The sequence below is a fragment of the Anopheles marshallii genome, chromosome 2 (genome assembly GCF_943734725.1).
Source record: "Anopheles marshallii chromosome 2, idAnoMarsDA_429_01, whole genome shotgun sequence".
Taxonomy (NCBI): domain Eukaryota; kingdom Metazoa; phylum Arthropoda; class Insecta; order Diptera; family Culicidae; genus Anopheles; species Anopheles marshallii.
In genome coordinates, this window is record NC_071326.1 from 34,337,501 (window position 1) to 34,363,141 (window position 25,641).

Below are 25,641 nucleotides of genomic sequence, written 5' to 3' on the forward strand. Positions count from 1 at the left end.
TCGAGCGCCTCCCCGAGCAGCAATCCCTCCAGACGCCGCTCGAACAGATGGTTATAATCATCGATCAGGTTAAACATGGCTATTATTTTCGACAGTCGATCGCAGAATGTATCAAACTTGCCAAACACATAGTTCTCAGAGAACGCGAATGGAATCTGATCGGGCAGGAACGGTTGCGATTTGACGCTGTGGTACGTCTCGCGGTAGATGTGATTAAGCTTCAAACAGTTGGTCAGCTTCGTACGCACCAGATCACGGTCCTGCGTCCAGATGGTTTCCTTCCCGCGGCACGTGATGTACGATTTGCACGTTTCAATCATCTGGTTGGTGATCTTCACCATGAGTGTCGAGGTGCGCTCCGACGTGTTGTAGAACTGCGACACACTGTAAATCAAACGCACGGTTTGCAGCAAACTTACGATAGACTCCTTCATGTTGACCGGGTCGTCCAGATACAGCGAATGGCAGCACTGCTCCATCGCTTGAATGAACTTGGAGTTGTCGCGCGCCTCGTTGTAGCAGAAGGTAATCTTCTTGTCCGTTTCCTTCCAGCACTTGAGCACCTTCGAGCCGGCCTGCGACAGACAGTACAGTGTCCATTGGACCTCCCGTTCCTGCAGATGGGACAGCAGCTGACTGAATTGGGCACCGCGTCGCTTCCAGTACTCCAGCTCGTCCTGCGGCCCGCTCGAGTCGTTCTCGCGCCGCAGCTGCTCACTCTCCATCAGGATCTTCGCGATGCCCTTGATCCAGTTGTTGACCCGTTCCTCCAGCTCTGCACATGTGGTCGAGTTTCTCGACATCTCCTTCACCTCGGCCAGCGTGTCGACGCGACAAACAATCGTCTTCCCATCATCAAACACGTTAAAATGATTGCACACCTGCTCGCATACGCGCAGCGCACTGCAGAATGAGCGCAATCCGGGCAGCAGTTGAGACTTCACCAGATTGCAGCTCATTTCTTCATCTTCGGATTCGATGTTGGGATAGGCAAGTGCCTGCATAAACACCTGCTCCACAATCCGCTCGATCGAGGTCACAAGTCCGACGCGATTAGCATCGATATAACCACAGTACCTGGTACGGGAACGTAAAATGCAATGTGTACGTTATTGGGAAAGCATGAAACATTAATGAAATGCTTGTAGCTGTGTAAATTAAGTAAGACACTTATAATTTTGAATCAGCTAAAAGGAAAAATTAGTGGAAAGTGTTGAAAAAAAAACATCCTTATGAAGACAGGCAAGGCAACAGTTATCTGAAAACTCACAATGTTTTGTCAGAACTTTCGTCAGCCGAACGAATGGTAAGTCCTGTGTTTGCATATCCTGCAAGGAATGCCTTTGGTGTGTCTTAATGTCTAATGAGTGGTTCCAAAAAACTACTTTCATCTCACCAGATGAGCTATTCATCTCGCAAGATCTTTAGCAGAGTTTCATTTAGCAAGTTGAATTCTATGTTAATCATTTTTCTTAACGATAATACCAACTCTTTAGCGCTATTATTTCGCTGAATGGGTCTTTAAATATTAAAAGACATTTGCCATGTTCAAGGATTTTTCGATGAGTTGGTCCTACTCATTATTCATATTAATTACTCTACTTTCGCTCATGTTTAGCATTATTTCGGCATTATTTTTTGTGTTATTATCCTTGTCGTTCATTCCTTTTTAGCTGTTTTATAGCTTCGATTGCCAAGCACTCTTTTTTGAGTTTAAAAAAACTTCGCCCACACAATTACGACTTTGCTTCTAAATTTTAAAATAAAAATCAATGGATTTTTTTTAATATGAAAAAAAAGCATTCTAAATGATGACACTATGGTAGCTTTATGCCATTTATAGAAATGAAATAACCTATGCTAAAACAGGAAAAAAAAAACCATCACCCATATTCATCATCCGCAATGCAATTTAACGGTTGAATGACGCTATTCAAACATCAAATAAGGCTTACAAGTTGAAAGTGGACCAGGTGACACAGATCGCTTGAAAGGTGGATAGTTTTTAATTTTTATGCAAATTAATATTCCTTCTCCATTAATTCAAGATATAACGCTTTTCCCTGGCACGTAGGTGCCTTGCCACTTGGCCATCCTGAGGTGTGTGTGTGCCAAAGGTGACAGCATGCGTTCAGTATGAACTGATTGATATGATTGGTTTTAATAGAGCTTTCAAGCTAAATGTTTAATTCCATCCCTTTTAAAAATAGAAACAAGCAACCCGCACGATCTGTCCGGCAACGATAGACTTCGTACGTCCTATGTGGAGGTAGACCCACCCATCGTACGTCATCATACTCACAAATCCTTGTGGAACCCTTCCTCGGGCAGCTGCTTCTGGATGTTGATCCGGAACATGTAGATACAGATGCCGGTAAACGCACAGCTCCAACCGTCCGTGATGAACAGCTTGTGCTTGGAATGGGAATGCGAACTGCTGGACGCACCCTGAGGCGTTTTGGACGAGCTGGACGCACCGGCACGCGATGGTCCCGGTTTGTTCGCGTCTCTGTCGCCCGGCTGGTCAACGTCCTCCACCTCCTGGTAAAACCACATCAACTTGTTGCGCATATTGGGCAGAAAGAGTTGATTAATCTCGTCCAGCTGCAAGTGCGGAACAAGCTCGATATATTGATGACCTTGAGATTTCGTTGACCTGTGCGGTTATGCGCCACGTACCATGTTCCCCTCGAAGATGTGATCCATGATCTGATGTCTCGGGAGACCGGTAGCGTCCATTAGCAGCTGGAAGGTAAATTCCAACCGCGGGTCCATCTCACCACGTCGAGCCTTACGCTCACATTCTTCCCGCCGACGCTGTGAATCCGGCGATTCCGTCATGGCGCGTTACGGAGTTTCGTTCAAAAGCAACCGCAACCGTAACCGTACGGCGTACACAAAAATCGGCCACACGTCCGGGAAGGAATACAAAATCAGTCACAGTTACCAACCTTTTTCCCCCCGGGGGGTTTCGTTCACGTGTAATGCCCGGGTAAAAGACAAAATACAAACAAACTCTTGCGGTATTGCAGAGATGGTTCCAGTTCACTCTGGATGTGCCCAGTGCACTGCTGGTATATGATCACTAACAAAAGCGTTGGCTAGTACGTCTGCCACGATGTGGTACGAAATGATCGTTCACACTACTATGCACAAGACACACTGTATGTGGTAAGTAGTAAGCGATTTGGCCCCGTCTATTCCAGGCCAGCTTTAGAGTACTATGAGGGCAACGGTTTAAGGGCATTTGTTAAGGTGTAGCTTTAATAATAATTGTGTTTACTGCATGCCCGACAGCTGGAAAAAAGTCATTCGTTTCACACTAGTAGTTGCACTACGGGGGGTTTGCCCATCTAATGCAATGACACTACACTGTATCTAGCTGAAATTAAATGATGGGATGGTGTCAAGGGTATCAAAATTTACAACAAATCAATGTTCAAAACTAACAACGAAAAAAAAAACACATGCATGCAAAAACGCTACAAACTATTCGAGACAAATGATTCTTCACAACGAGTATGTCGGCTTGTTTGTTCTGTACAGAATCTGGAAGAGAAGCAATTGAGATAGCGAAATATTTGAACGATTAGTATGCTACTGCTACTGTTAACAAGAAATCGTAACATGATCTTCGTTTGCATATGCAACCAGAAGAACCACCTGTAAAGGGAATGCAAACAACGGTCTAGCTGTGAGAAAATTCTTCATCGTGTTGTGATCCTTTGTGGCTAACATCTTATCGATTTTCAAAACCAAACCAAACATTTCTTTTTGCGATACAGATGCCAAAATCAGCTCCACAATAGTTAGTTAGCACACACAAAACAAAAACTTTCCCCATTAAACTGCAATGATTTAGTGGACCGGCCAATCTTGATTCTTAAGGTATTTCCCTATCGAAGAGCTTCCTGATGCGTGACTGAGCTCGATACAGCCTCGATACACATCGATAAAAATGTACTTGAATGCGGATGGTTATGATGCATGGCTTCACGGTAACTGCTCGGTCGAAACACTTTTATTCGTCGTACTTGGTTGCTGACTGATACTTAGCGTACTGAAAGGAGCGATTGTGTGCTTCCACCTGACCGTAACAAGACATTCCACATGACTCACTTGCATTTTCCCGGTAGATGTGCCAGCATTGCCAGTGTTGCATACCAAAGCGGTAGCAATTATATCGCTTCGTTAAATTTCCCATTGCTAATCGAATAATTAGAATCGTTACCGGTTTGGATGAATGAATGGCAGAGATGGCAATGCATTGCAGTAAGATGTCAATTCGCTCTACCAAACAAGGACCAACAGCGAGCGAAGCGGAATGATATTGTCCCTGGCAATTGTAGTCTTTAAATTTTTTGCAAAACAGACCGCCAGCCAGTGTCACGTTCTGTGTTCTGGATACAAAATGTACATCAAAATCCACGCTATAATCGATCGATCTAAAAATAATGCTTTATTAAAACTAACAGACGCTGGTGAACTGGTGCGAAACGATTTGCAAGGAATTGCGCCGCAGTAGGATTGTCGTCTCTGGAAGGTATCAACCGTTGCCGGGTATGGCCTTGTGATGTCTTTTTCGTAAGCCCACCGTCTGCTTACCCCGATCGATACCCACTTCGTTTCTAGCAACCACCTTGCTACAGTTTCGCCCGTTAAATCAATGTACAAAATGGTACTTTTGCTAATGGTGGTACAAAATGCAATACAGGACAGCGTCACAAAATGCTTACGGGAAAAGAAATAAATAAGAAATAAAAATAAATGCAAAAAAAAGGGAATGCTGTTCTACTAAACCGTTTAAAAAAAACTGCTGTTCGCTTATTCTAGTGCTAAGTGACAAAACGCAAAACATTCCAAAAATTACGTAATCAAGTGGCGTTGCTAGTGCTCCTAGTGGCGTTCTCGTTTCCTGATGTACTTAGCACTCAGCTCTCATCGAACTTTCCCGGCCCTCGGACATACCTGTAGAAGATCACCTTCGGAGATTTCCTCTTCCGGTTCCTCTTCTTCCTCGCTGTCCCGCTCGTGCTCATGTTCGTGCTCATCTCCATCGCCGTCACCATCACCCCCGTCATCACCATCACCATCGCCATCGCAATCGCCATCGCCATCACCATCGCCATCGCCATTGTGGCCTCCTTCCTCCATTGCATCACCCTCATTCTCAATATCCTGCTCATCGCCATCGTCCTGATCATCCATGATGATCAGCCGACACAACCACTAAACGGCTCTACCGGGAACGGGAAGAAAGTTAATGAAAAGTTAACTAAAAACACCTTTTATCGCTTGGTTCACTAGTCAAAAGTAACAGAAAACACGCGCGCGCGTCCGTTCCAAACAACGGTTGGTAAAGAAGTGAAAAATCGAATTCAAATTCAACAACTCGTCGACCCTACTGTTGCTAAGGTTCTGCACGGTCTGGTACTGTTAGGAGTGCACCAAATTCGTTCTATTTGTTTCATTTCTTCTTCTGAGTAGAATGCAAAATGACGACAGGAAGATAACGATTAAACGAAACCTTTTCATTGGCGCAAGCTTTACCGTGAAGAACCTTGAGCAATTTGTAGTTTGTTTAGTTGCGATCAACACACGGCATGCGTTGTGTAGCAACCTTTCCAACATGATATGGCGCGTGGACATGTTTTCTAACAAGACATTTTAGCTACGACGCAGTATACTATCAGGAAGGGTATACAGGAATTATTCAAAAGTTTAGAATTTAAATGACAATTGTAGTGAAGATTAAATCAGTGAAGAATATTAGAATTATTGGCTCATAATTAAATTTAATTGATATCTAGGATCCGTTAGAATCTATTACACTCTTTATGGAACAACTTATGTCCAGCATTTCTGCTCAGAGAGGCACAAGAAACTGCCAATATACCTATTACGTAGAAAGACTTTGATTCTTTTTTAAACCTGAGTGGGAACATACGAGTCACCAGAGCATATCAAATACTGGGGCAACAGCTTAACAACTGTTGATTCGCCAGTGTCATATGAAGTCAGAACTTAAACATCACCCTGGACCTTGGTTGGAGTATGACAGCAATAACTCAACCATAGAAAATATTGTGCAGAAACAGACGAGAGGACTCCATCAACCATGAACAGTAGACCGGTGCTCATTGTGAAACAGCTCTTGCAGCACAAGTTATTGATTGGCGACTCGACTGAATTGCCAACACTGACAAGAGCTATTGTTGGGACATAGCTGGATAAGTAGCACCGCTGACGGAGAACTTGAAGTTTTGTCCAAACTCTTTAACTGTGGTCGGACCAAGCAACATAACCATAGGCAAATACAGGTATTGAACCAATTCTCCTTCGTGACACTGCTACCTTGGAGGTTTCGATCTGTCATTTATGGTTATCCTTGGCTCTGCTTTACTCATTGCTTTATAGTAGTTTTTTAGTAACAGTAGCCAGGGGCGGTTCATCTATATAGCGGGCTAAGCGTCTGAGTATCACGACGAACCTGGTTGAATTAACGACAGACGAAGTAGGGCCGCTTAGGGCCCCAAAGAAAGTTGATATCAGTAGTGCAAAGTAAAGTGTCTCCGAACCTTGCATCTATACCAACCTCCCCCCCTCCCCCCACCATTCCCCCCCCTCCCCTTCCTCCTACCCCTGCTCAATAAGGTTTTCAAAGAAAAAAATAATCTTAACAGTGACTCAATGTGCGTTGGGGCGTGACCACCAACGGAGGGGCCCCCAACAAATTTTCCGCTAAAGGAATCCAAGGAGCTTGATCCGCCTCTGAAGTAGTCTTTAGTATGGTACGTAAATTTTCTTTACATTTCTTCAGACTACTAAAATAGAAGAAAGCTTGCAAGGAAGATGTAAAGTGTGCTGATGATGCTGATGATGATTGCATGTAAAGGACAGTGATATTAAAAATTTAATTTCAAACGAATTCTTGTCTAATTGCAATCATTTTTGTGTGTAAATGAACCTAAAATCCATTGCGTGTTATTTGTTACTATTCAAGAATATTACACTGTTATATAGTACAGTTTTCAACCTTATTCCTTGTGCAACCCGGTTACCGTATCGAAAAATGTTAAACTATTAATCACAACCGCCTCAAACATAAACCTTAAAAACGTGAAGAGAAAATCAATCTATATTTCTCAACTATCATAATATTTCGTTTTCGCTTTCGTCTGCTGCCATAGGAACGCCATGCACGGGCATTGAAGTGAACAATTATTTGTATTGCCTAAATGTTCGTTGTTATATCAACAACACCTAGCCGCTTGTTGATTAGAGTGCTATTTATAATTCAAGCCCATTTCCGTTACAGTTCATTCATAAATCAACACTGACGCTTTTTCATTACCATCATGCTGCATATCAACAGGTGCTACATAACAACCTCACCCTCGATGCACTCATTGATAAACAATTCATTCAACAACTGACCCCAGACAATCGGATCACACCGTCACGCTTGTTTTGCCAAAAATGATCCTTAGCGTCCTTCGCGTGGCTCAGCTGAAGACTTGTTGCGTTCGTTTCCAAAACAGTGGTTGACGGTGACGCTAAGGGCGGTTGCTAACGACGCGCCGATTTGTGTGCTCAGAGGCGCACAAAACCAAACAAAACTGTACTCGTTGTTTCAGTTTGTCCAAACCGATATCAAAGAACACGGTGACCTTTGCGTGTTTTATTCTACTACAGCAAAAAAAGACCTCCCGACTTGAAAGGTTCAAATGGAACAACCTGAGTTTTAAAACTAGCAACAAAAAAATCAACAACGTTCTAAAGCTAACTTTAAAGCACAATATTGCACGTGCCAGACCGGTATCACCACACACAGCCCATCGGCACCGATTGCTGTAGTTCCGCGTCGGATGTCGTTCCAGTTGTCCTACGGCTTCTTCGGCGAGATTTGCATTAAGCGAGATGTGAATGTTGTCGGGGAAGGAGAAATTAATCGAAATAGTTGCAGCGGGCAAAATGTGTTTGCTGGCCACGTTTTTGATTTCGTCCCAATCTCGAATCGGATCTTCGTTGGGCTGATGTGCCTCAATTATTATTTTTCTTCCGTAGAGTCGTGTTCATCCAGCGTCGCGTGAGCGTCAACGGTCTGACGATTGTCTGCTAAGAAAGATCGCATCCGAGCGTTCCGAAGCAGCAGATTTGATTTTGAATATTTGCCATCTTCAAGGATTTCGTATAGCTCGGAACATCTGGTTGGACGAAGATTGATTTTACCGTCCGTAAAGATATTACGGATATTCATTGAGCCAAAGGCACTGTTTTACCGGATAAATACATTCACAGTGTTGTGTTTCTTTTCTCTTAAATATCCGAAAGTGTATCAGTTTGCAGTGAAAAGCCTCTTCGGGGTAGGCAAACGCCTTACTCCTCCATCTACCGACCGACCGACATTTCCGCAAACGGAAATGCGAAAATTATTCCCATTTACGTTTATTTGCATATGATTTATTGTGCGGGCCTTACCGTGCAAGGCGGGTGGATATGGTTTACGACGATACGCACCATCATTCCCGTGTGCTCCGTGAAGGCAATTTATTGCCCCGGGATAGAGCAGAACGCATCTCAACCTTCACCAAAGACGCACCAAAAGTCTTTCGCACGGTAAAGTAAACGCGTAGTCTTACATCGCACCAGATGGTAACGGAACCGTGTGAAAAACGCGACACTTTACCGCGGATCATCCACTAGCAAACTACGAAAGCGTGGATTTTAAACCCAACGCGTGCAACAGGTACGTACAAATGTTCAACGAAACAGTTTTATTCCTGCCTTAATTTACAATGCTGGAGAGTTAAACAAGACATCTTGCCTTTATCGGAACGTTGTTCCGATCTGCTTCTAGTTCAACACACTGTGGAAAGGTGTCAATCAGTTAACTGATCATGTCAGCTACCTCTTTTGATCCGTACCCGGTCGCAACCTAGAACCATCGATCGTGCACAAAGCACACCCAATTAGCGCCTTTTCACTTCAATGCACTAACAAACACTTTCTCTTCCGACGTATCATCTCTTCTGGTTGTATAGAATTTCGGAACAAACGTCCATGTCCGGCCCATTCCATTGTTAGTGTTACGTTGTCACCGCGAACAGAACAAGTCATGAGGCTCGCTGTAATAATTCTCCTTCTATCCACACTTGTGTGCCATTTTTCCCACGCTACATTTAGCGACCAAGCGAAGGCACTGTTCTTCCCACCGATGACCACGCTACAGGTAGGTATCGGAATAAAAGTGCCACAGAAGTAACCATCCACGGCACCGTAATCAATCACACGGGCGTCAAAACAGGGCGGTATGGTATTTGCGAGAACTTAACGCACAATTTCCCATCTCACGTAGGTCACGATGTGCACCGTTACGAACGGGCGGCTGTTTAAGTCCCCGAAAAAAGAATACCCCGTTCGACGTTTGGGCATCAATTTGGGGTTTCAGGTTAACTATAACCTACCGTTCCGGTTGATGGACTTCTACAAACCGGCGTACTGGGCACGGGCCCTCATCGGTGTTGTGCAGGGCCGCTTTAAACCGACCACCGTCGTGTCGGCTCGCGATTTCAAACGTTCGGTAACACATCCGAGTTCCGATCTGACGGCCGGTCAGTTGTACCGGGCGGCGGAAGAGTTGCTGCAAGCGATGGAGTTTGGTTCCGACTGTTTGGCAAAGAGTGTCTGCGAGCTGGCTCACAGTCCATTCCATCGGGCAGCTGATCGGGAAGATCTGCTTATGGAGGTGACACATTTTTTGCTAACGTAAGTTTTGAGGTTTGCTTCGAAAGGCACTCTAATGTACGTGATTATAATTGTAATTTACGTTTATTCGTAGCCCTTCATTTCATAGATCGTTTGGAGAATCGGAATACCGGGACAGAGCTAAGTACGAAATGGCAGAAAATCTTGGAGTGAGTGGAGCCGACTGCGAACTTATTTATACCAACTGTCCAAAGTCGTTGTTAGAACATTATTCTAAATTTGAATAAAGTTAATTGACTGCTGATGGTCCTGTTGTTAGCAAAATGCTTTCTTTAAATTTAAATAAATATTGCTATGCTTCTTGTGTACCTTCCTGGGCTTTACTTTATAATATTAGATGTGATGAAACACCGTAGATGTCCTAGGTCCTAGGAGCGTTAGCTGTAATCCTCATATCTTAGCATCGTAGCATCAAAGCTTATTTGTAACTTTAATGATATATAGCTGAATAAACCATCTTTGGACATTGTATGGTTCCTGGTCCTGGTCCTGGAAGGGATTTGTCCAGAGACTGGACAAATCAAATCCACTTTCTATCTTCTCCTCTCTGGTTTGTCGAATAATTTACGTGTGTTTTGTTTCGCTACTCCACATTCTTGTGTTTAAATCCGCCACAGTTTATTTGCAGCGTTTCGTGTTTTGTTAATCGTTTTTATTTACTTATCCGTTACAAATGTGCATTTAAATAACGAACTGTTTGTTTCATGTTTTGCTTGACGGCGTGCTTGAAGTCGGTACCGACCGAAACGGATCTAAAACTTCAACTTTTCAGATGTATCGTATAAACGTTTACACACACACTACCAACCACGATGACAGCTGTGTAACGATATAAACAAAGTGTAAAAAGCAATGTGCATTTGCTAAACAAATTAACAAACGAAAGTTCCACAAGAAATGAAGAGTATTATCCCTGATTAGTGTAAATAGATAGTTGTAAAATGACTGAGTTGAATGGTTGAAGCTTACCATTCTTGTGTGTATTTAAAATCGATAAGTTCCAACCCACGAATACAACACGCAGCGCATGGTGGCAAACATACAAAAATCGATGACAACAATCACGTTCAACAACGTTTGCGCTCGTTGTATTCAAATTAGGCTTTCATTAAAACTCTTCATCACGCCCAATCGATGGTAAGCTGAAATACTGTGAACAAAAGCGATACGAAACTTTACAAAATGGCCAGTACAGCCATGGCTAGGGGTAGGAAAAACCCTACCAGCTCTATCCCATCCAAAAGTAACCATATGGATACTGAAAGCGACGAACAGGAGGTATGTAATTGAGTGTTTTCGTTTGTATAAAACTTTACTTTTAAACAACTAAACGATTGCTTTTCATTTGCAGTACACCGCACTCAGCCGGAAGCTACAAAGCAAAGTAGAAGCACTGAAAATAATGCGCTATGAGCTGGAGAAATGTCGTACGGAGCGTGACCAGTTCAAGCTGATGGCCGAAACGATACAGCTACGGTACTCGGCCATCAAGAACAGTCTAAACGCACCCGACTTTCAAGCGGCCGGTTTCGGCAACAGTTCGGCCGTTAGTCTGCTGGTTAAGCAAACACGGGAACGAAACGAAGCACTCACAACCGAGGTAGAATCGCTCAAGCAGCGTCTGTACGATCTCGAGGGTGATATCAAGGTGGTTCGAGCGAGAAACGTCGAGCTGCAGGACACATGCACCAAGCTGCGGGCTACCAACGATTCACTCCTAACAACCAACGGCGATAAAACGTGGCAGGCCGAAAAGTCGCAACTCATCGCCCAGCTCGAACAACTGCGAAAGCGCAATGCCCAGCTTCAGTACGACTTTCGATCTCTGCTGGACGAAAAGGAGGAAACCGTGACGGAACGAGACGCCTTCAAATGTAAAGCCCACCGATTAAACCACGAACTGAACGTTGCCCTCAGAGGCACCGGCGGAACCTCTCAGACCCTGCTGGATATTGATGGGCTGATATTGGAGAACAAATATCAAACTGAAAAGATCGCCAATATCGAAAACGAGCTCAGTCTCGCACGGCAAGCGGCCAGCAAATATAAGGTAACGGTTATAATTCTCTATCAGTCGAAAGGAAACTAACTCATTTGTGTAACAATTTGCATTTTTAACAACAAAACACCCCATGCCTCCGCAGTCGATGCTGGAAACGAACCGGAAGAAAGGCATTATAAAGCTTGGCACTAACAACAATAACAAAACGATCATGTCCCATTCACAAGGTTTGCATCACACTACTGCATTCAACTGTGATGTGTGACTGCTCATAGGATGTGTTAATAATTTTCCCTGCGCTTTTCTAAATTGCAGTAAAGCACCTGCTCGAGAATGGAACCGTTGATGAGCTCCCGCTTAAAGCGGCCACCATTTCCGATCTGAAATCACTCTGTCTAGCGCTGCTAGACAATGTGAACGATAAAAGTCTCGCCCTCTCACACCAAAAGAAAACAAATAAGTACGGGTTCGAAAAGATCGATTTAACGAGGTTTTTTGCAGTTTTACCTCCTGTTCTATTTATTTCAATTTCAGGTTACTAGCTACTAAAATTGCTGAACTAGAGCGTCACATTAAAACGCTAGCCGGATGTGATGAGCGAACCACCATAGCGAGCCTATCGCCTTCACAGTATCTACTGAACGGGTACAGTTCGGCTACAGTTGATCAGGACCAAGATGGTGATATTATCGTCCGACACAGTAACGAAACGTCTGAACCGACACTAGAACCGAACGGACCCCTGGAGGGTAACAGTTCTAGCGGTCCTTCACATAGCGGACAGCGCACGGAACCACTGTCATCGAGCTCGAACAAAAGTTGCGTGCTGAGTTGTTCCGATGACGATGAGGACGATGTTGCTGGACGCTGTACGGGCGATAGTGCGACAACAAACACCTCCAATACGGAAGAACTGCAGGCTGCGATTGCGCAACTGGTGGCATCTGTCGAACGTGATCTTAAAACGGATGAACAGTTACCTCAACTGCCGGATGATATTGCGGCGTTAATCGAACAGTTCAAGGAAACAGCTGGCGAAAATCTATCCTAAACATCCGGATCCACTCGTTGATTGATTTTTCAACCCATTTTTTTTTTATTCGCGTCCCACAACACCTTTTTCCGCACGTTACTTTTCTTCTGAGCAAGCACGATGCTTAACGAGGTTCCGGAGATAATTCCTCGTGACCAGTTCACGTGACGCGTGTTCTGTGATCGCAAAACCCACGGATGCAAACCAATCGGGTAGGAAAACATGTTATCAATAATAAATACTTGATCAAAAACAAACGGTACACCAAAATAGCACTTACTAGCAATATCTATCGACCCCACTCGACGGCGCATGGAAGAAAGAAGTGTTGGCGAAAGAGGGAGGGGATCATCTGGTTTAGGAATCCGTCTATCAAAAGCACATGCGGTATGTGACGTTCACAACGCAACCAAGCGTCATAACCGTCATGCCGAGAGGACGGTCTCGGACCGTCTGGCTAGCCGGTGCCGTTGACACTGAATCAATTGTCCGACGCGCTAATCTTGCACGATTGTTCCATCTCGTCGCCAGACGCAGGATCGCGTCGAATCGTCATGTTAGCGGCAGTTCGCTAAAACTCACCGCAACGCAACGACAGGTGAGTCGGTCGTTGCAGCGCACGGTAAGGGTATACGGGCGCTATCAGGGTGAGATTTATCGCCGCAAGTCCTTCCCCTCTCGACGACCAAAGCGGATCAGTACGTGGTTGCACCGGCAACATATCTCTATATATATAAGATGACACGGCCCTACGCCAAGCACAGACGGGGTTTAGGACTTCGGCGGTGCACAGTCTCCCGTATCCATTTCGGTTTGCTCGTACCAGTGGTCTAACGAATGGTTCGTATCGTTTCGGTGTCGTTTTGCGTAAATCACCCACCGTGCCGTGAAAGGACTTTACCTTTTTTTTTTTGTTCCCTAAACCGTGTCCAATGGGAAAATTGCTGGATGCCCCGTGAGTGAATGCAAACACATACGCACACAAAAGGTGATTGCAGGAGTTGGTGTCGGAAAAGTACAGGTGGAAAATTAGTGTAATAAAAGCGTGTGTAACAGCAAACGAGTGTGTTAAAGTTTTAGAAATTCAGATTCTAAATTCTTCTACGAACTTGGAACATTCTCGACAAAATGGTGCGGAAAGATCCGAGTGGTGGTAAGGGGTACGACAACCCGACCATTTCCGTTACTGACGAAACGGTGGGTATGGAGATGAACAATGGAAATGGCCGAATGCATCGAGATAGTGTGCTGGGATTGAGGTAAGTTCGTCGGGATCAAAGTTAATATCTGCAAGAGAAAGGCACCATCTGATTTAAGCTTTACAACATGGAAGAAAGCGGCCATTCGATTGTTTTCTTGAGCTCTCAGTCTTCACAGTCTGACTGACTTATTGCCCTGATACTAGTTTAGCTCCAATTATGTCAACTTCAAATTCGTACTAAGCACGAAAACTCTATGTTAAACTATCAAATGTTAAATCTGAATGACTTCAAATCACTTGAATAGTGAAAATATGTAAAAAAGAATAGCAAAAACCCAACCTCTATGCACAGTTCTTTGGTGACATATACCAATAACTAGTTTTTAATAACCATTCATACGGAAAAATGATGACCCAGTCCGACTAGTGGAGCAAGCTTACCCAGAGCGTACCCTCCCCAACCACCCCTGTAGTTCACCATTATGGGGCTTTAAAAAAGTGATTCAATTAACACTCGAACCGTTTGCCGTACTCATTCCGACTGCTAATATTCGCTAACTAATGGTGTGAAATTTTCAAGCACAACCACACGCCAGCCCTGCGCCGTGTATTGTACGTTGTGCTGATGGCGATATTAATTTGATTACGACCCGACTCGTCAGCACCTCGGTGGTTGATCGGTGGTCAGCCCTGAAATGAACCACCGATCACACCGTACCGGCACGGTACGCGAGTGTCAAGACCTGACCGTGGTACGGTTGATCGGTGGTTCCACCAAGGGATTTGATTGCGTAACGCACCGCCTAATCCCGTCAACCCTGACGCCCTGCGCGTTATTCACAGTGAACCACTGCCCCGGTTGGACCACTACCGGGCATCGCAACGTAACGCAAAGCGACCCTCGATCGGCGTACTGCACGGTGATCGTGACTCCAAGGATGGCGAACCGGAGGAACAGGTTGAGGAAGAGAACAAAGCATCCGGCCACGCAATCCGGCTCGGATGGGTGCAGGGTGTACTGACACCGTGTCTGCTCAACATCTGGGGTGTGATGCTGTTTCTGCGTCTCAGCTGGGTTGTTGGTGAGGCCGGTATCATTCAGACGCTGATCATCATAGCCCTCTCGTACCTGGTGTGCGTCATGACCACGCTATCGCTGTCGGCGCTCTGCACGAACGGACAGATTAAGAGTGGCGGCCTGTACTACATCATATCCCGCTCGCTCGGGGCAGAGTTCGGCGCTTCGGTCGGCATTGTGTTTGCGTTCGCTAACTCCGTAAACGCGGCCATGAACACGATCGGTTTCTGCAGTTCACTGAATGATCTGCTGCGTAAGTAGACGCGACGGTAAAGGACGGAAAAACGGCTTTCAGCTTAAAACCCTCACTCGTCAATCCGTTCACTCAAACAGGAAGTCTCGATACGAAGATCGTCGATGGAGGCACGAACGATATTCGCATCGTCGGTTCGATCTTTCTGCTGCTGATGATCATCATCTGTGCCATCGGTATGGATTGGGAGGTTAAGGCACAGAACTTCCTGCTGGTGCTGATCGTTGTGGCCATCTTTAACTTCATTATCGGAGCCATCGTCGGACCGGGTACGTCTAGCGAAGATATCGGCAAAGGTTTCCTGGGCATTTCGACGACCCTGCTGGCGGCCAACATGGGCCCGGGCTACACGGTGATGAACGGTGTGCAGCAGAACTTCTTCAGCGTGTTCGCCATCTTCTTCCCGAGCGTGACTGGCATCCAGAGCGGTGCGAACATCTGCGGTGACCTTCGCGACCCGGCGAAGGCCATTCCGAAGGGTACGCTGTGGGCGTGTCTCATATCCGCCATTTCGTACGTGGTCTTTTCATTGATGGCAGCAGGGGCCGCGGTCCGGGAGGCATCCGGTAATGCTTCCGATATTGTCGGTGTTACGTTTACCAGCTGTGCTGCAGGTGTAAGTAGAATAGTGGGAATATTATGGGACTGCCTCCCAGCACACTCACAATCGGTTCCATCCTTCACAGAACTGTACGTACGGCTTGCTCAACGACTACACGGTGATGCAGCTGATTTCTCTAACCAGCGCCATCACCTACGCTGGCTGTTGGGCGGCTACCCTCAGTACGGCGCTCACGAACATTCTGTCCGTCCCACGGCTCATTCAGGCACTCGGTATCGACCGCATCTATCCGGGGCTCATCTTCTTCTCGAAGGGCTACGGCAAGCACGGTGAACCGTACCGTGGCTACGGGCTGGTCTTCCTGGTGTCGCTTATCTTCATTCTGATCGCCGATCTGGATGCGATCGCCTCGCTCATCACTAACCTGTACCTGGCGTCGTATGCGTTCATCAACTTCTGCACGTTCCATGCCGCGACGGTGAAACCGCTCGGCTGGCGGCCGACATTCCGCTACTTCCACCCGTACATCAGTCTGCTCGCCACCGTGCTGTGCGTGGCGATCATGTTCCTGATTTCGGTCGTGTCGTCCTTCGTCGCAATGGCGTTCATCTTCGTGCTGTATCTGGTGGTTGTGTACCGGAAGCCGGAAGCAAACTGGGGCTCCTCCGTCCAGGCACAAGCGTACAAAACCGCCCTCAACTCCACCCTCAACCTGGAGGGTACGAGCGATCACGTGAAGAACTATCAGCCGCAAATTCTTGCGATCGCCGGTGATCCCATGCAGCGTCCGGCACTGATCGATCTCGCCCATCTCATCACGAAGCACAGTTCGCTGATGGTGATCGGTAACATCATACCGCAGCGTTTGCCGTACAAGCGCCGACTAGCGCTGTCCGACATGGGCAAGAATTACCTGAAGGATTCAAACATCCGCGCGTTCTACAAAATTGTCGACGGTGTTGACTTCGACCAAGGCGCTCGGTGTTTGATCCAGTCGACCGGCTTCGGACGTTTGGCGCCCAACATTCTTATGCTGGGCTACAAAACCAACTGGCGAACGGCGGACCACCAACAGCTGAATGCGTACTACAACACGTTGCAGTAAGTTGTATTGGGAAGCTTTGTTGTAACTAGTGTTGTGCTTAATGAATCTTTTGCGAAGAGTCATTCATATGAATCTTTAACGAGGAGTCATTCAAACCAGGAGTCGACTCTCTAAGGATTCGTGAATCTTGAAGATTCATTCGTGAATCTGAATCTTCATTAAATCATGAATTCATTAATTTCGAAGATTGATGAATCTTTGAGGATTCATGAATCTCGAAGATTCATGAATCTTTGAGGATTCATAAATCTCAAAGATTCATGAATCTTTGAGGATTTGTGAATCTGAATCTTCATGAAATCATGAATTCATGATTGTCGAAGATTCATGAATCTTTGAGGATTCATGACTCTCGAAGATTCATGAATCTTTGAGGTTTCTTCATGAAATCATGAATTCATGAATCTCAAAGATTCATGAATCTTTGAGGATTAGTGAATCTGTATCTTCATGAAATCATGAATTCATGAATCACGAAGATTCATGAATCTTTGAGGATTCATAAATCTCGAAGATTTGTGAATCTTTGAAGATTCATAAATCTTAAAGATTCGTGAATCGAATCTTAAAGATTCGTGAATCGTTGAAGATTCATAAATCTCGAAGATTCATGAATCTTTGAGGATTCATGAATCTTGAGGATTCATTAATTTTTGGAATAGAGATTCAGATTCATTCATTCAGTTCAAAAATTCATTCAGATTCATGATTCTGAATCTGAATTACACTAGTTGTAACCCTTGTATTTGGCATGCAGTTTAATCTCTTTCCCGTCCACTGTGCAGTACCGCGTTCGATAATCGTCTCGCACTGTTGATACTGCGCATGGGTAAAGGGCTGGACATCTTCAAGGGTATGTCGACCAGGGACCTCTACTCGACGATACCATCACCCCAGGAGACGACCATCACGTTCCCGGCCAAGCGCATGGCCGCCCGCCGCTCACTGATGCCGGTCAACTCGAATCTCGACCTGCACGAGCTGATGCAGTCGAACCGCTCCAGCCAAACATCACCGGCACCAACGTTCCACGCGGCCCCCACCTTCGACTATGTGCCGCCCGCGGTAGCAACCGAGCCGGAAGCGAATCTGTTCAAGCAAAAGCAACCGAAGGGCACGATCGACGTCTGGTGGCTGTACGATGACGGCGGGTTAACGATGCTGCTTCCGTACATCATAACGACTCGCTCGAAGTGGGAAAAGTGCAAGATACGCGTGTTTGCACTCTCATCGTTCAACCTGCAGGAGGAGGAAACGAAGTAAGTTGCAGTTCCCTGTAGCATGGGGGAACGCTTTTTTTTTGTTCTTTGTTTGCATCATTCTCATGCTAACGCTTGGGTGGGGTGGTTCTTTATCGTACAACAGCTTGAAACTGCTGCTCGATAAGCTGCGTATCAGCTATCTCAGTCTCACGCTGGTCAAGGTGACGGACAAGCCCATGGAATCGACTATTGAGGAGCATCGGGAGCTGCTGCGTACCGTCACTGGTAGCAACGACGACCTGCCCGTACTGTCCGAGGCGGAGAAGCAGCAGCTCGAGATCAAAACCAACCGTCAGCTGCGTCTTCGGGAGCTGCTGCTGGAGCACTCGAAGTCGGCCTCGCTGATCGTCATGTCGATGCCCGTACCCAGACAGGTAAGGGTCGCACTACCCGCACGGGGTGACACTCTTGACCTCGTTTCAGCTGTCTGTTCTAATGCTTCTATTCCATTCCACCAACGCACAGGACACCGTATCGGCCGTACTGTACATGTCTTGGCTCGAAATGTTAACCAAGGATATGCCACCGTTCCTGCTGGTGCGTGGTAACCAAACGGAGGTGCTCACCTTCTATTCCTAGACAGTACAAAAGCCGAAAATTAACACCGAGCTAGGGTGGGCTGGTGTAGTTCTCAGAGTGGTCCAAAAATAAAAAAAAAATAACAACAAGATGATGATACGTAATCGTATCGACGTTGTGTTTGTTTGAGCACCACACCAAGTTCTCGACCCTTTTGATTGCGAATTTAGCGCCATTCTTCGACATCCAGCGGGTGAATGTGAATTGGGACAGCACACAGCGCATACACCGCATGCTAATTGGATCAGGCCGGTGGATGTTTTGCTGTGACTGGACGTTTATATCTATCGTTATAAATCAACCGATACGGCGACAAATAGCAATATTAGACAATACTTTTCTCCACCGCACCAAACAACACCAGCATCGTCACTTGCCTTACTGTGCGAAACACTGGCCACCGACTCCTACACTAGCTGCTGGAAAACACTACCTTACGGGAACTCGCGCCAAAAAGAGTTCACTTCAAGCAGGCGCGAGTGCCCACCCACCGATATGGCCCCGCTCCGACACAGACAGTGTCCGCATTTGTCGGTACTGTGCGTGCATTGTTTTGTTGCGAATGAAGTCACACGCACAGCATTCCTTTCATGTTTGATCATAGATAAGTTCGACAACGACAGTCCGTCTGAGGCTGTGCAACCACCGCCATTGAAAACGCTAGCAGCTGTTTAAACCGACCGATCCGCGCAGTTGGCGCACCGTTCGCCAACACGCGCACCAGTTCGAGTTGGGAGTTTTGTGGAGTAAAACAGGGTCGAAACTTGATAAATCGGAAAGTTTTCCCCGGATCTCGCATCGGAAACGTACGGCTACGGTGTGCCGCGCTTAAGTGCCGTTTTGGTTAGATTATCCGGCAGTATCCAGTAAACTACCACCCCTTGGTGATATCATGTGCAAAACTACGAAGATCGTTTGTTGCAATACGTATATGTAAAAGAAAAACGGCAGTAAGTGTATTAACTGCTTTCGTTTTCGATGCGAAAGTGTGTTGAAGAAGTTTCGGCAGATAATGGACCCATTTAGCACGACCGTCGTTTGGAATTAATCAACACGTTCGGAAGCAACACTAACACGACGACGAGTGTTGCTTAGGATTGTTTTTTTTTCGGTTTGATCGACCCGCAAACAAACAGAGCCATCCAGTACGATCCGGAGCATACCGGACGATCTGGAATTGTCTCGCCACAAAAGGGGGGACGAGACGAAACGATGGGCGGAACTTTACACGCTTACGCTTTGACGTAAAAGCACTAAATTAGCACCATCAATGAAAGTGTTTCGGCAAATTAGTAGGATTTTTTGTTTGACTTTGTCTAACGGAACAACCAACCAAAGCACTATCTCTGAGGTTGACATATACATGGAGGAATGGTTTTGCTCTTAATTTTTCACGAACTTTTTTCCCGCGGAAAGGCTGTGAATAAATAATTAACGAATAATTGGTGCTTGAACGCGAGTAGATCAGAGGATTCCCGGCACTGCAGGTGATGGTGGATTGCAAAGGTTGAGCTCCTGTGTTCTTAAAATCACGTGTATTCCGTTCAAAAATCACTCAACTCCGGATCAACTCAATGCGCAAACAGGCAAGAAACCGCCCGTTCTTCCAACGACTGTCTTGTGCGTAACCGCTCAATCGAGCAGCTGTGTTGCGTGCTGGTATTTGGTTAGACAATTTTCACCATTTGCCAGCGTAAAACCGGTACACTAGTGTATTGGTTCCAACCGAACTGTAACCCAAATTACCACCAATTTGTTCGCACAGAACGCCGCTCGTGAATGTGTCGGTTTTGTTTCATTTTCAGCACAGTTATCTGCCATGTGTGCGCCACACCCCATTGAGCGGCTTCAGTTTGGCAGGTGTTATTGTGCCGATCGGTTATGGTTGTGCTACCACCAATTCACGCACTGAGTACAGTTGAAATTTGTAGGAACGTCAGAGGGCTTAACCGTTGCATCATGGTGTCGGAACTGTACGGTATGGTGAGTGTTACGAGTCGCGTTCTCGGCTCGCTAAGACGATCGAGAAAGCTACCATCCGGGAAGGATGGTAATGTGCAGGAGAACGGATCGCAGCAAGCAACGATCACATCGCCGGCCGACGTACCGAAGGTGGCCATCTTTACCATTGATGATGTATCGGCAGATCAGAGTTGGACTACTATTGATCTCGAATCGGGATATGATGACCTTACAGTGCACGGCGAACGGTTAGATGCCGACAGTCACCTGACCAGGTATGTGAAACAAAGGAGACGCCTGGTGGTTTGTAGCGAAAGCCACTTTGTGTTTTTGATTAAAAGTTTTGTATCGGGGAAAGTGATTGTTTTGTGTCGGGAGGAGTGGTTTGGAGAAGTGATTTCAAATATTCGCAAGTGCTTTGTGCAAGGTTCGCGATTTTACAGGGGCGTTTCGATAACATCTCGCAACGTCGAAGCTTTTCATTGGATTCTGGTTTTGAATTAGAACTAAAATGTGCCGAAACACTTCTGGCAACCTTCGCACCTACAGAACCCTGTTTAAAAGCAAATTGATTCTGTAGGAACTTCTAATTTACAATGAAAGTGTTGCATGAAAGTGTTGTTGCACGCATGTACAAAGCTAGCAATCTGTTACTTCAGTAACCAAATCCGAAAATATGAAGGATTCCAGATCTATAGCGACAGAGTCTAGTAGTGAATAAAGATAAAATATAAAAACTGGCTTTTCGAGAACTTTTTTTAGATTCGGTTCAAATAGAACTGGAATGTGGCAAGCTAGATCTGGTATTCTCCACACTAGATGAATCCTGATGCTGCTGGTAGATGGTCAGAAGGATTTATGGTCTCGTATGTGTGGAAGGGCGGCCTGGTGGCATGATGGTAGCGGTGCCAGTCTTCACACGAACGGGCCGGACCAAAATCCCATCCGGACCAATCTCCCGTGCGCAGGACTGACTATCCAGCTACGCGTAAATAAAGTCACAGAAAGCCAGAAATGGCAGACCTAGACCTCTTGAGGTTGTTGTGCCGATAAAGAAGAAGTTAGAAGAAGAAGAAGAAATATAAGAAGAATAAAAAGAAGAAGAAGGAAAAGAAGAAGTAGAAGAAGAATATGTGGAAGGACAATGGAAGACAGCCGGCCACAATGACGAGCTTTACGGGGCTGTACGACGAAGCCACTGTCGCAAGACTCACAAGGCTCTGTCAGTTGTGGGTTTAAGCTCCAAGTATCTCTCCCCGGTCCCACGGCAACAATAACTTAAATTTGTTCGAGAGCAAATAAGCAAAATAAGGAGCCCCAACCATCATTCCACCTAGAGCCTCCAAGGGGATTGATTCGCCATTGGCTAAGGCTGAATTGCTGCTTGAGTCATTTTAAGCCGACCAAGTCTTGAGTTTTTAAGTAGTTATTAAATAGTATGTGGTACTTACCGGTTTGAACCACCTTAGGGATCCGCTTCCTCGACTGGAGCATTACCGCACCTCGCAGAAAGCGATCCGACGACCCTCGATCGGTGAGCTGCACGGAGATCTCGACGAGCAGGACTCGGTAAACAACCAGAACCAACAGTTGCCAACGCACCTTGGTACGGCTACATAAGACGCATTTTAATCGTAAACTACTCATCCACTACTCAGGAAGCGCATCAAAAACATGACCAACACCCAACCGGCACTGAGCACGGCGTCCGGTTAGGATGGATCCAGGGTGTATTGATACCGTGCCTGCTTAACATCTGGGGTGTGATGCTGTTTCTGCGCCTTAGCTGGATTTTGGCGCTGGCCGGCATACTGGAGACGCTGCTCATCATCGGACTTTCGTATCTGGTGTGCGTGATAACAACACTGTCACTTTCCGCCATCTGCACCAACGGTGAAGTGAAGGGTGGCGGTATCTACTACCTCATATCACGCTCCCTGGGTCCAGAGTTTGGTGGTGCGGTCGGTATAGTGTTGGCCTTTTCCAACTCCGTGTCGGCGTCGATGAACACGATCGGGTTCTGCAGTTCGCTCAATCAGCTGCTTGGTGAGTTGAGGGGAGGGGTGGGGGGGTAGGGTTTATTTTTGGTTACCATGGCAATCCGGTCGTAAACTGTTCTCCCATTTTCCCAGGTAGCTTTGGTGTGAAAATCATTGACGGCGGTGTGAATGATATGCGAATTGTCGGCACGGTTACGATCCTGATCATGGTGATCATCTGCGCCGTCGGTATGGATTGGGAAACGAAGGCACAAAACTTTCTCGTGATTGCCATCGTGATCGCAATTGGCGGATTCGTGCTGGGCGTGCTGCTAGGGCCCCGAACGGACAACGATCGGGGCAAGGGATTTACCGGCGTGTCCGTTGAACGGTTCGTGGACAACCTTGGTCCGGACTATCGATACAGCGAAGGCATCGAGCAGGATTTCTTCAGTGTCTTCGGGATATTCTTCCCGAGCGTGACGGGTGTCCAGGCAGGTGCCAACATCTGCGGAGAGCTGAAAGATCCGGCTACGGCCATACCGAAGGGCACACTGTTGGCGCTTCTCATTTCCGGCATCTCGTACGTAGCGTTCGTGTTGTTGGCCGGTTCGGCAAGCTATCGCGATGCATCGGGTGATCTGCTGGATCTAGTGAATGGAACATTTGCCACCTGTCAACCGACACTTCGCGAGGAACCGTGCAGTTATGGACTGCACAACGACTACAACATCATGCAGCTGATGGCGATTTCGGGTGCGGTTATCTATGCCGGTTGCTTTGCCGCCACCCTCTCGACGGCGCTAACGAACCTCCTATCGGTTCCACGCATCATACAAGCGCTCGGAACCGACCGGCTCTATCCGGGGCTGACGTACTTCGCCAAAGGGTACGGCAGACGTAACGAACCGTATCGCAGCTACGCGTTGGTGCTGTGCGTATCGGTACTGTTTGTTCTGCTGGCGAACCTTAACCTCATCGCTCCGCTCATTTCCAACTTTTATCTCGCATCTTACGCACTGATCAATTTCTGCACGTTTCATGCGGCCACCGTAAAACCGATCGGCTGGCGGCCCACCTTCCGGTTCTACAACCAGTGGGTCAGCCTGTTCGGTACGGTGCTGTGCGTGTTGATCATGTTCCTGATCGATATCATCTCCACCGGCGTCACCATGGTGCTGATCTTCGTGCTGCATTTGGCCGTCATATACCGCAAGCCGGACGTGAACTGGGGTTCGACAACGCAAGCGCAGAGCTACAAGAGTGCCCTGTCCGCCGCACTCAAGCTGCAGTGCGTTGGCGATCACGTGAAGAACTATCATCCGTCCGTGTTGGTCCTGTCGGGACAACCGGCCAGCAGACCGGCACTGGTCGATCTCGCCCATCAAATAACGAAGAACCAAGCGCTGCTGATAGTGGGCGACATCGTACGGGATCGATTGTCACACCGTAAGCGCGAACTGCGGTCGAGCGAGAGCTGCAGCTTTTTGGAGTCGCGAAAGATACAAGGCTTCTACCAGCAGATCGATGGCATTGGGATGGAGAAAGGTGTGCGCGCGTTGATACAAACGTCCGGCGTTGGCAAACTGTCCCCCAACATCGTTCTGGTGGGCTACAAAGCCGACTGGATGCGATGCCCCGTGCAAGAGCTGCAGACTTACTACAATGTACTGAAGTAAGTTTGAGACCAATGGGATGGTGTTACGCCAGAGGATCTTCCTACCACACTGCTCATTATTTGTTCGTTTCCAGCGATGTGTTCGATAACCGGATGTCGCTGGCCATCTTGCGGCTTCCAAACGGACTTGATTTCTCCCATCTGACTGGTGACATAACATCCAGTGGTAGCCTTGGAACAATCGCAAATGACTCCTTATCGAGCTTCCAACAAATTATTGACACTGTGCCACCTGCTGCTAACAAGCTTATGTACGTCGATTCAAACCTTGGTTTGAAAAGTGTGAAGAATTTTTGGCGACGTCCCTCAAACACCAGTCGCGACAGTATTGCCTATTCCACACGTAATGGATCCTGCTTGGCAGTGGAGCTACACGAACGATTGAACGTCTTTCGGCACAAACAACCGAAAGGTACGATCGATGTCTGGTGGCTATACGATGACGGTGGGCTTACGATGCTCATCCCGTACATCCTTTCGTTGCGCTCCAAATGGGCCCACTGTCAAGTGCGTGTGTTTGCCATCACCAACCAGCAGAAGGAGTTAGAGCTGGAGCAGAAGAAGTATGTACTACTCTGTCTCTGTTGCATACTAAATATTCACCTGCCTACCTTGTTACAGTATGGCAGATTTGTTGGCGAAGCTACGAATCGACTACTCCTCGCTGATCATGCTGCAAGACGTCACGAAACCTCCGCAATCGGAAACGGTGATGATGCACCAGCAGCTACTAAAAAGCTTTGACCACATGCCAACCCAGCTGACCCCACCCGAACTAAGCTCACCGGAACGGATTATGCTTGCGGAAAAAACTCACCGACAGTTACGACTGCGAGAAATGCTTCTGGAGCACTCTGCCGAGGCAAAACTGGTCGTAATGTCTATGCCAATGCCTAGGATGGTAAGCTCAACAGACTCACCAGTTAAATTGAAGGTGTTATCAATGGGTTTTTCATTCTTCATTCTAGGGTACTGTTTCAGCTCCCCTGTATATGTCCTGGCTGGAGATGCTCTCGAAAGACATGCCACCGATGTTACTCGTGCGAGGCAACCAAACATCCGTATTGACATTTTATTCTTAGACATTCTGATAGGCTCATACATTCATCATAAACACACGTAAAAGTTTAACGATAACGCTTTATACGAACTATTTTCTTGTGAAGTACACCGTACTAC

At 46.6% G+C, this 25,641-nt stretch overlaps 5 protein-coding genes across 5 annotated transcripts in view; 4 read left to right on the forward strand and 1 right to left on the reverse strand.

Annotated features, from left to right (window-relative positions):
- Nucleotides 1–5,208, reverse strand: part of LOC128709593 (dynein axonemal heavy chain 5) — a 22,410-nt gene extending 17,202 nt beyond the window's left edge. The window contains exons 1-4 of the mRNA XM_053804599.1: nucleotides 4,969–5,208; nucleotides 2,680–2,817; nucleotides 2,303–2,604; nucleotides 1–1,077 (exon numbers count right to left, since the gene is read on the reverse strand). The exon at nucleotides 1–1,077 is cut by the window's left edge and continues 748 nt beyond it. Of these exons, the coding sequence (XP_053660574.1) occupies nucleotides 1–1,077; nucleotides 2,303–2,604; nucleotides 2,680–2,817; nucleotides 4,969–5,208 (1,757 nt within the window). The remainder of the gene's footprint in view (nucleotides 1,078–2,302; nucleotides 2,605–2,679; nucleotides 2,818–4,968) is intronic.
- Nucleotides 5,209–9,118: 3,910 nt separating this feature from the next.
- On the forward strand, nucleotides 9,119–9,995 carry LOC128717889 (uncharacterized). The gene is made up of 3 exons (XM_053811564.1): nucleotides 9,119–9,232; nucleotides 9,359–9,768; nucleotides 9,842–9,995. Exons 1-3 carry the CDS (start codon nucleotides 9,119–9,121, stop codon nucleotides 9,993–9,995), a joined length of 678 nt encoding a protein of 225 aa, XP_053667539.1.
- A 955-nt stretch (nucleotides 9,996–10,950) lies between these two features.
- LOC128708406 (coiled-coil domain-containing protein 149) lies at nucleotides 10,951–12,821 on the forward strand. The gene is made up of 5 exons (XM_053803382.1): nucleotides 10,951–11,046; nucleotides 11,120–11,818; nucleotides 11,913–11,997; nucleotides 12,086–12,230; nucleotides 12,305–12,821. The coding sequence occupies exons 1-5, from the start codon at nucleotides 10,951–10,953 to the stop codon at nucleotides 12,819–12,821; spliced, it is 1,542 nt and encodes a 513-aa protein (XP_053659357.1).
- A 1,110-nt stretch (nucleotides 12,822–13,931) lies between these two features.
- On the forward strand, nucleotides 13,932–18,843 carry LOC128710264 (bumetanide-sensitive sodium-(potassium)-chloride cotransporter-like). Its single transcript, XM_053805310.1, has 7 exons — nucleotides 13,932–14,062; nucleotides 14,848–15,335; nucleotides 15,416–15,951; nucleotides 16,022–16,998; nucleotides 17,788–18,261; nucleotides 18,368–18,638; nucleotides 18,730–18,843. Exons 1-7 carry the CDS (start codon nucleotides 13,932–13,934, stop codon nucleotides 18,841–18,843), a joined length of 2,991 nt encoding a protein of 996 aa, XP_053661285.1.
- Nucleotides 18,844–20,802: 1,959 nt separating this feature from the next.
- Nucleotides 20,803–25,544, forward strand: LOC128719443 (bumetanide-sensitive sodium-(potassium)-chloride cotransporter-like). Its single transcript, XM_053813067.1, has 7 exons — nucleotides 20,803–21,080; nucleotides 22,275–22,374; nucleotides 22,464–22,851; nucleotides 22,938–24,459; nucleotides 24,537–25,025; nucleotides 25,084–25,363; nucleotides 25,431–25,544. Exons 1-7 carry the CDS (start codon nucleotides 20,803–20,805, stop codon nucleotides 25,542–25,544), a joined length of 3,171 nt encoding a protein of 1,056 aa, XP_053669042.1.
- Nucleotides 25,545–25,641: the final 97 nt, after the last annotated feature.

What these genes read in the sequence shown, in the direction of transcription:
- LOC128717889 (XM_053811564.1), top strand. Translation starts at nt 9,119, where the DNA reads ATGAGGCTCGCTGTAATAATTCTCCTTCTATCCACACTTGTGTGCCAT. An exon ending in CACCGATGACCACGCTACAG is followed by an intron (nt 9,233 to 9,358) that starts GTAGGTATCGGA and finishes CATCTCACGTAG; the next exon opens with GTCACGATGTGCACCGTTAC. An exon ending in GTGACACATTTTTTGCTAAC is followed by an intron (nt 9,769 to 9,841) that starts GTAAGTTTTGAG and finishes GTTTATTCGTAG; the next exon opens with CCCTTCATTTCATAGATCGT.
- LOC128708406 (XM_053803382.1), top strand. Translation starts at nt 10,951, where the DNA reads ATGGCCAGTACAGCCATGGCTAGGGGTAGGAAAAACCCTACCAGCTCT. An exon ending in CTGAAAGCGACGAACAGGAG is followed by an intron (nt 11,047 to 11,119) that starts GTATGTAATTGA and finishes TTTCATTTGCAG; the next exon opens with TACACCGCACTCAGCCGGAA. An exon ending in GATCATGTCCCATTCACAAG is followed by an intron (nt 11,998 to 12,085) that starts GTTTGCATCACA and finishes TCTAAATTGCAG; the next exon opens with TAAAGCACCTGCTCGAGAAT.
- LOC128710264 (XM_053805310.1), top strand. Translation starts at nt 13,932, where the DNA reads ATGGTGCGGAAAGATCCGAGTGGTGGTAAGGGGTACGACAACCCGACC. An exon ending in GATAGTGTGCTGGGATTGAG is followed by an intron (nt 14,063 to 14,847) that starts GTAAGTTCGTCG and finishes CGTTATTCACAG; the next exon opens with TGAACCACTGCCCCGGTTGG. An exon ending in TTCACTGAATGATCTGCTGC is followed by an intron (nt 15,336 to 15,415) that starts GTAAGTAGACGC and finishes TCACTCAAACAG; the next exon opens with GAAGTCTCGATACGAAGATC.
- LOC128719443 (XM_053813067.1), top strand. Translation starts at nt 20,803, where the DNA reads ATGGTGTCGGAACTGTACGGTATGGTGAGTGTTACGAGTCGCGTTCTC. An exon ending in TTCGCTCAATCAGCTGCTTG is followed by an intron (nt 22,852 to 22,937) that starts GTGAGTTGAGGG and finishes CCATTTTCCCAG; the next exon opens with GTAGCTTTGGTGTGAAAATC. An exon ending in TTAGAGCTGGAGCAGAAGAA is followed by an intron (nt 25,026 to 25,083) that starts GTATGTACTACT and finishes ACCTTGTTACAG; the next exon opens with TATGGCAGATTTGTTGGCGA.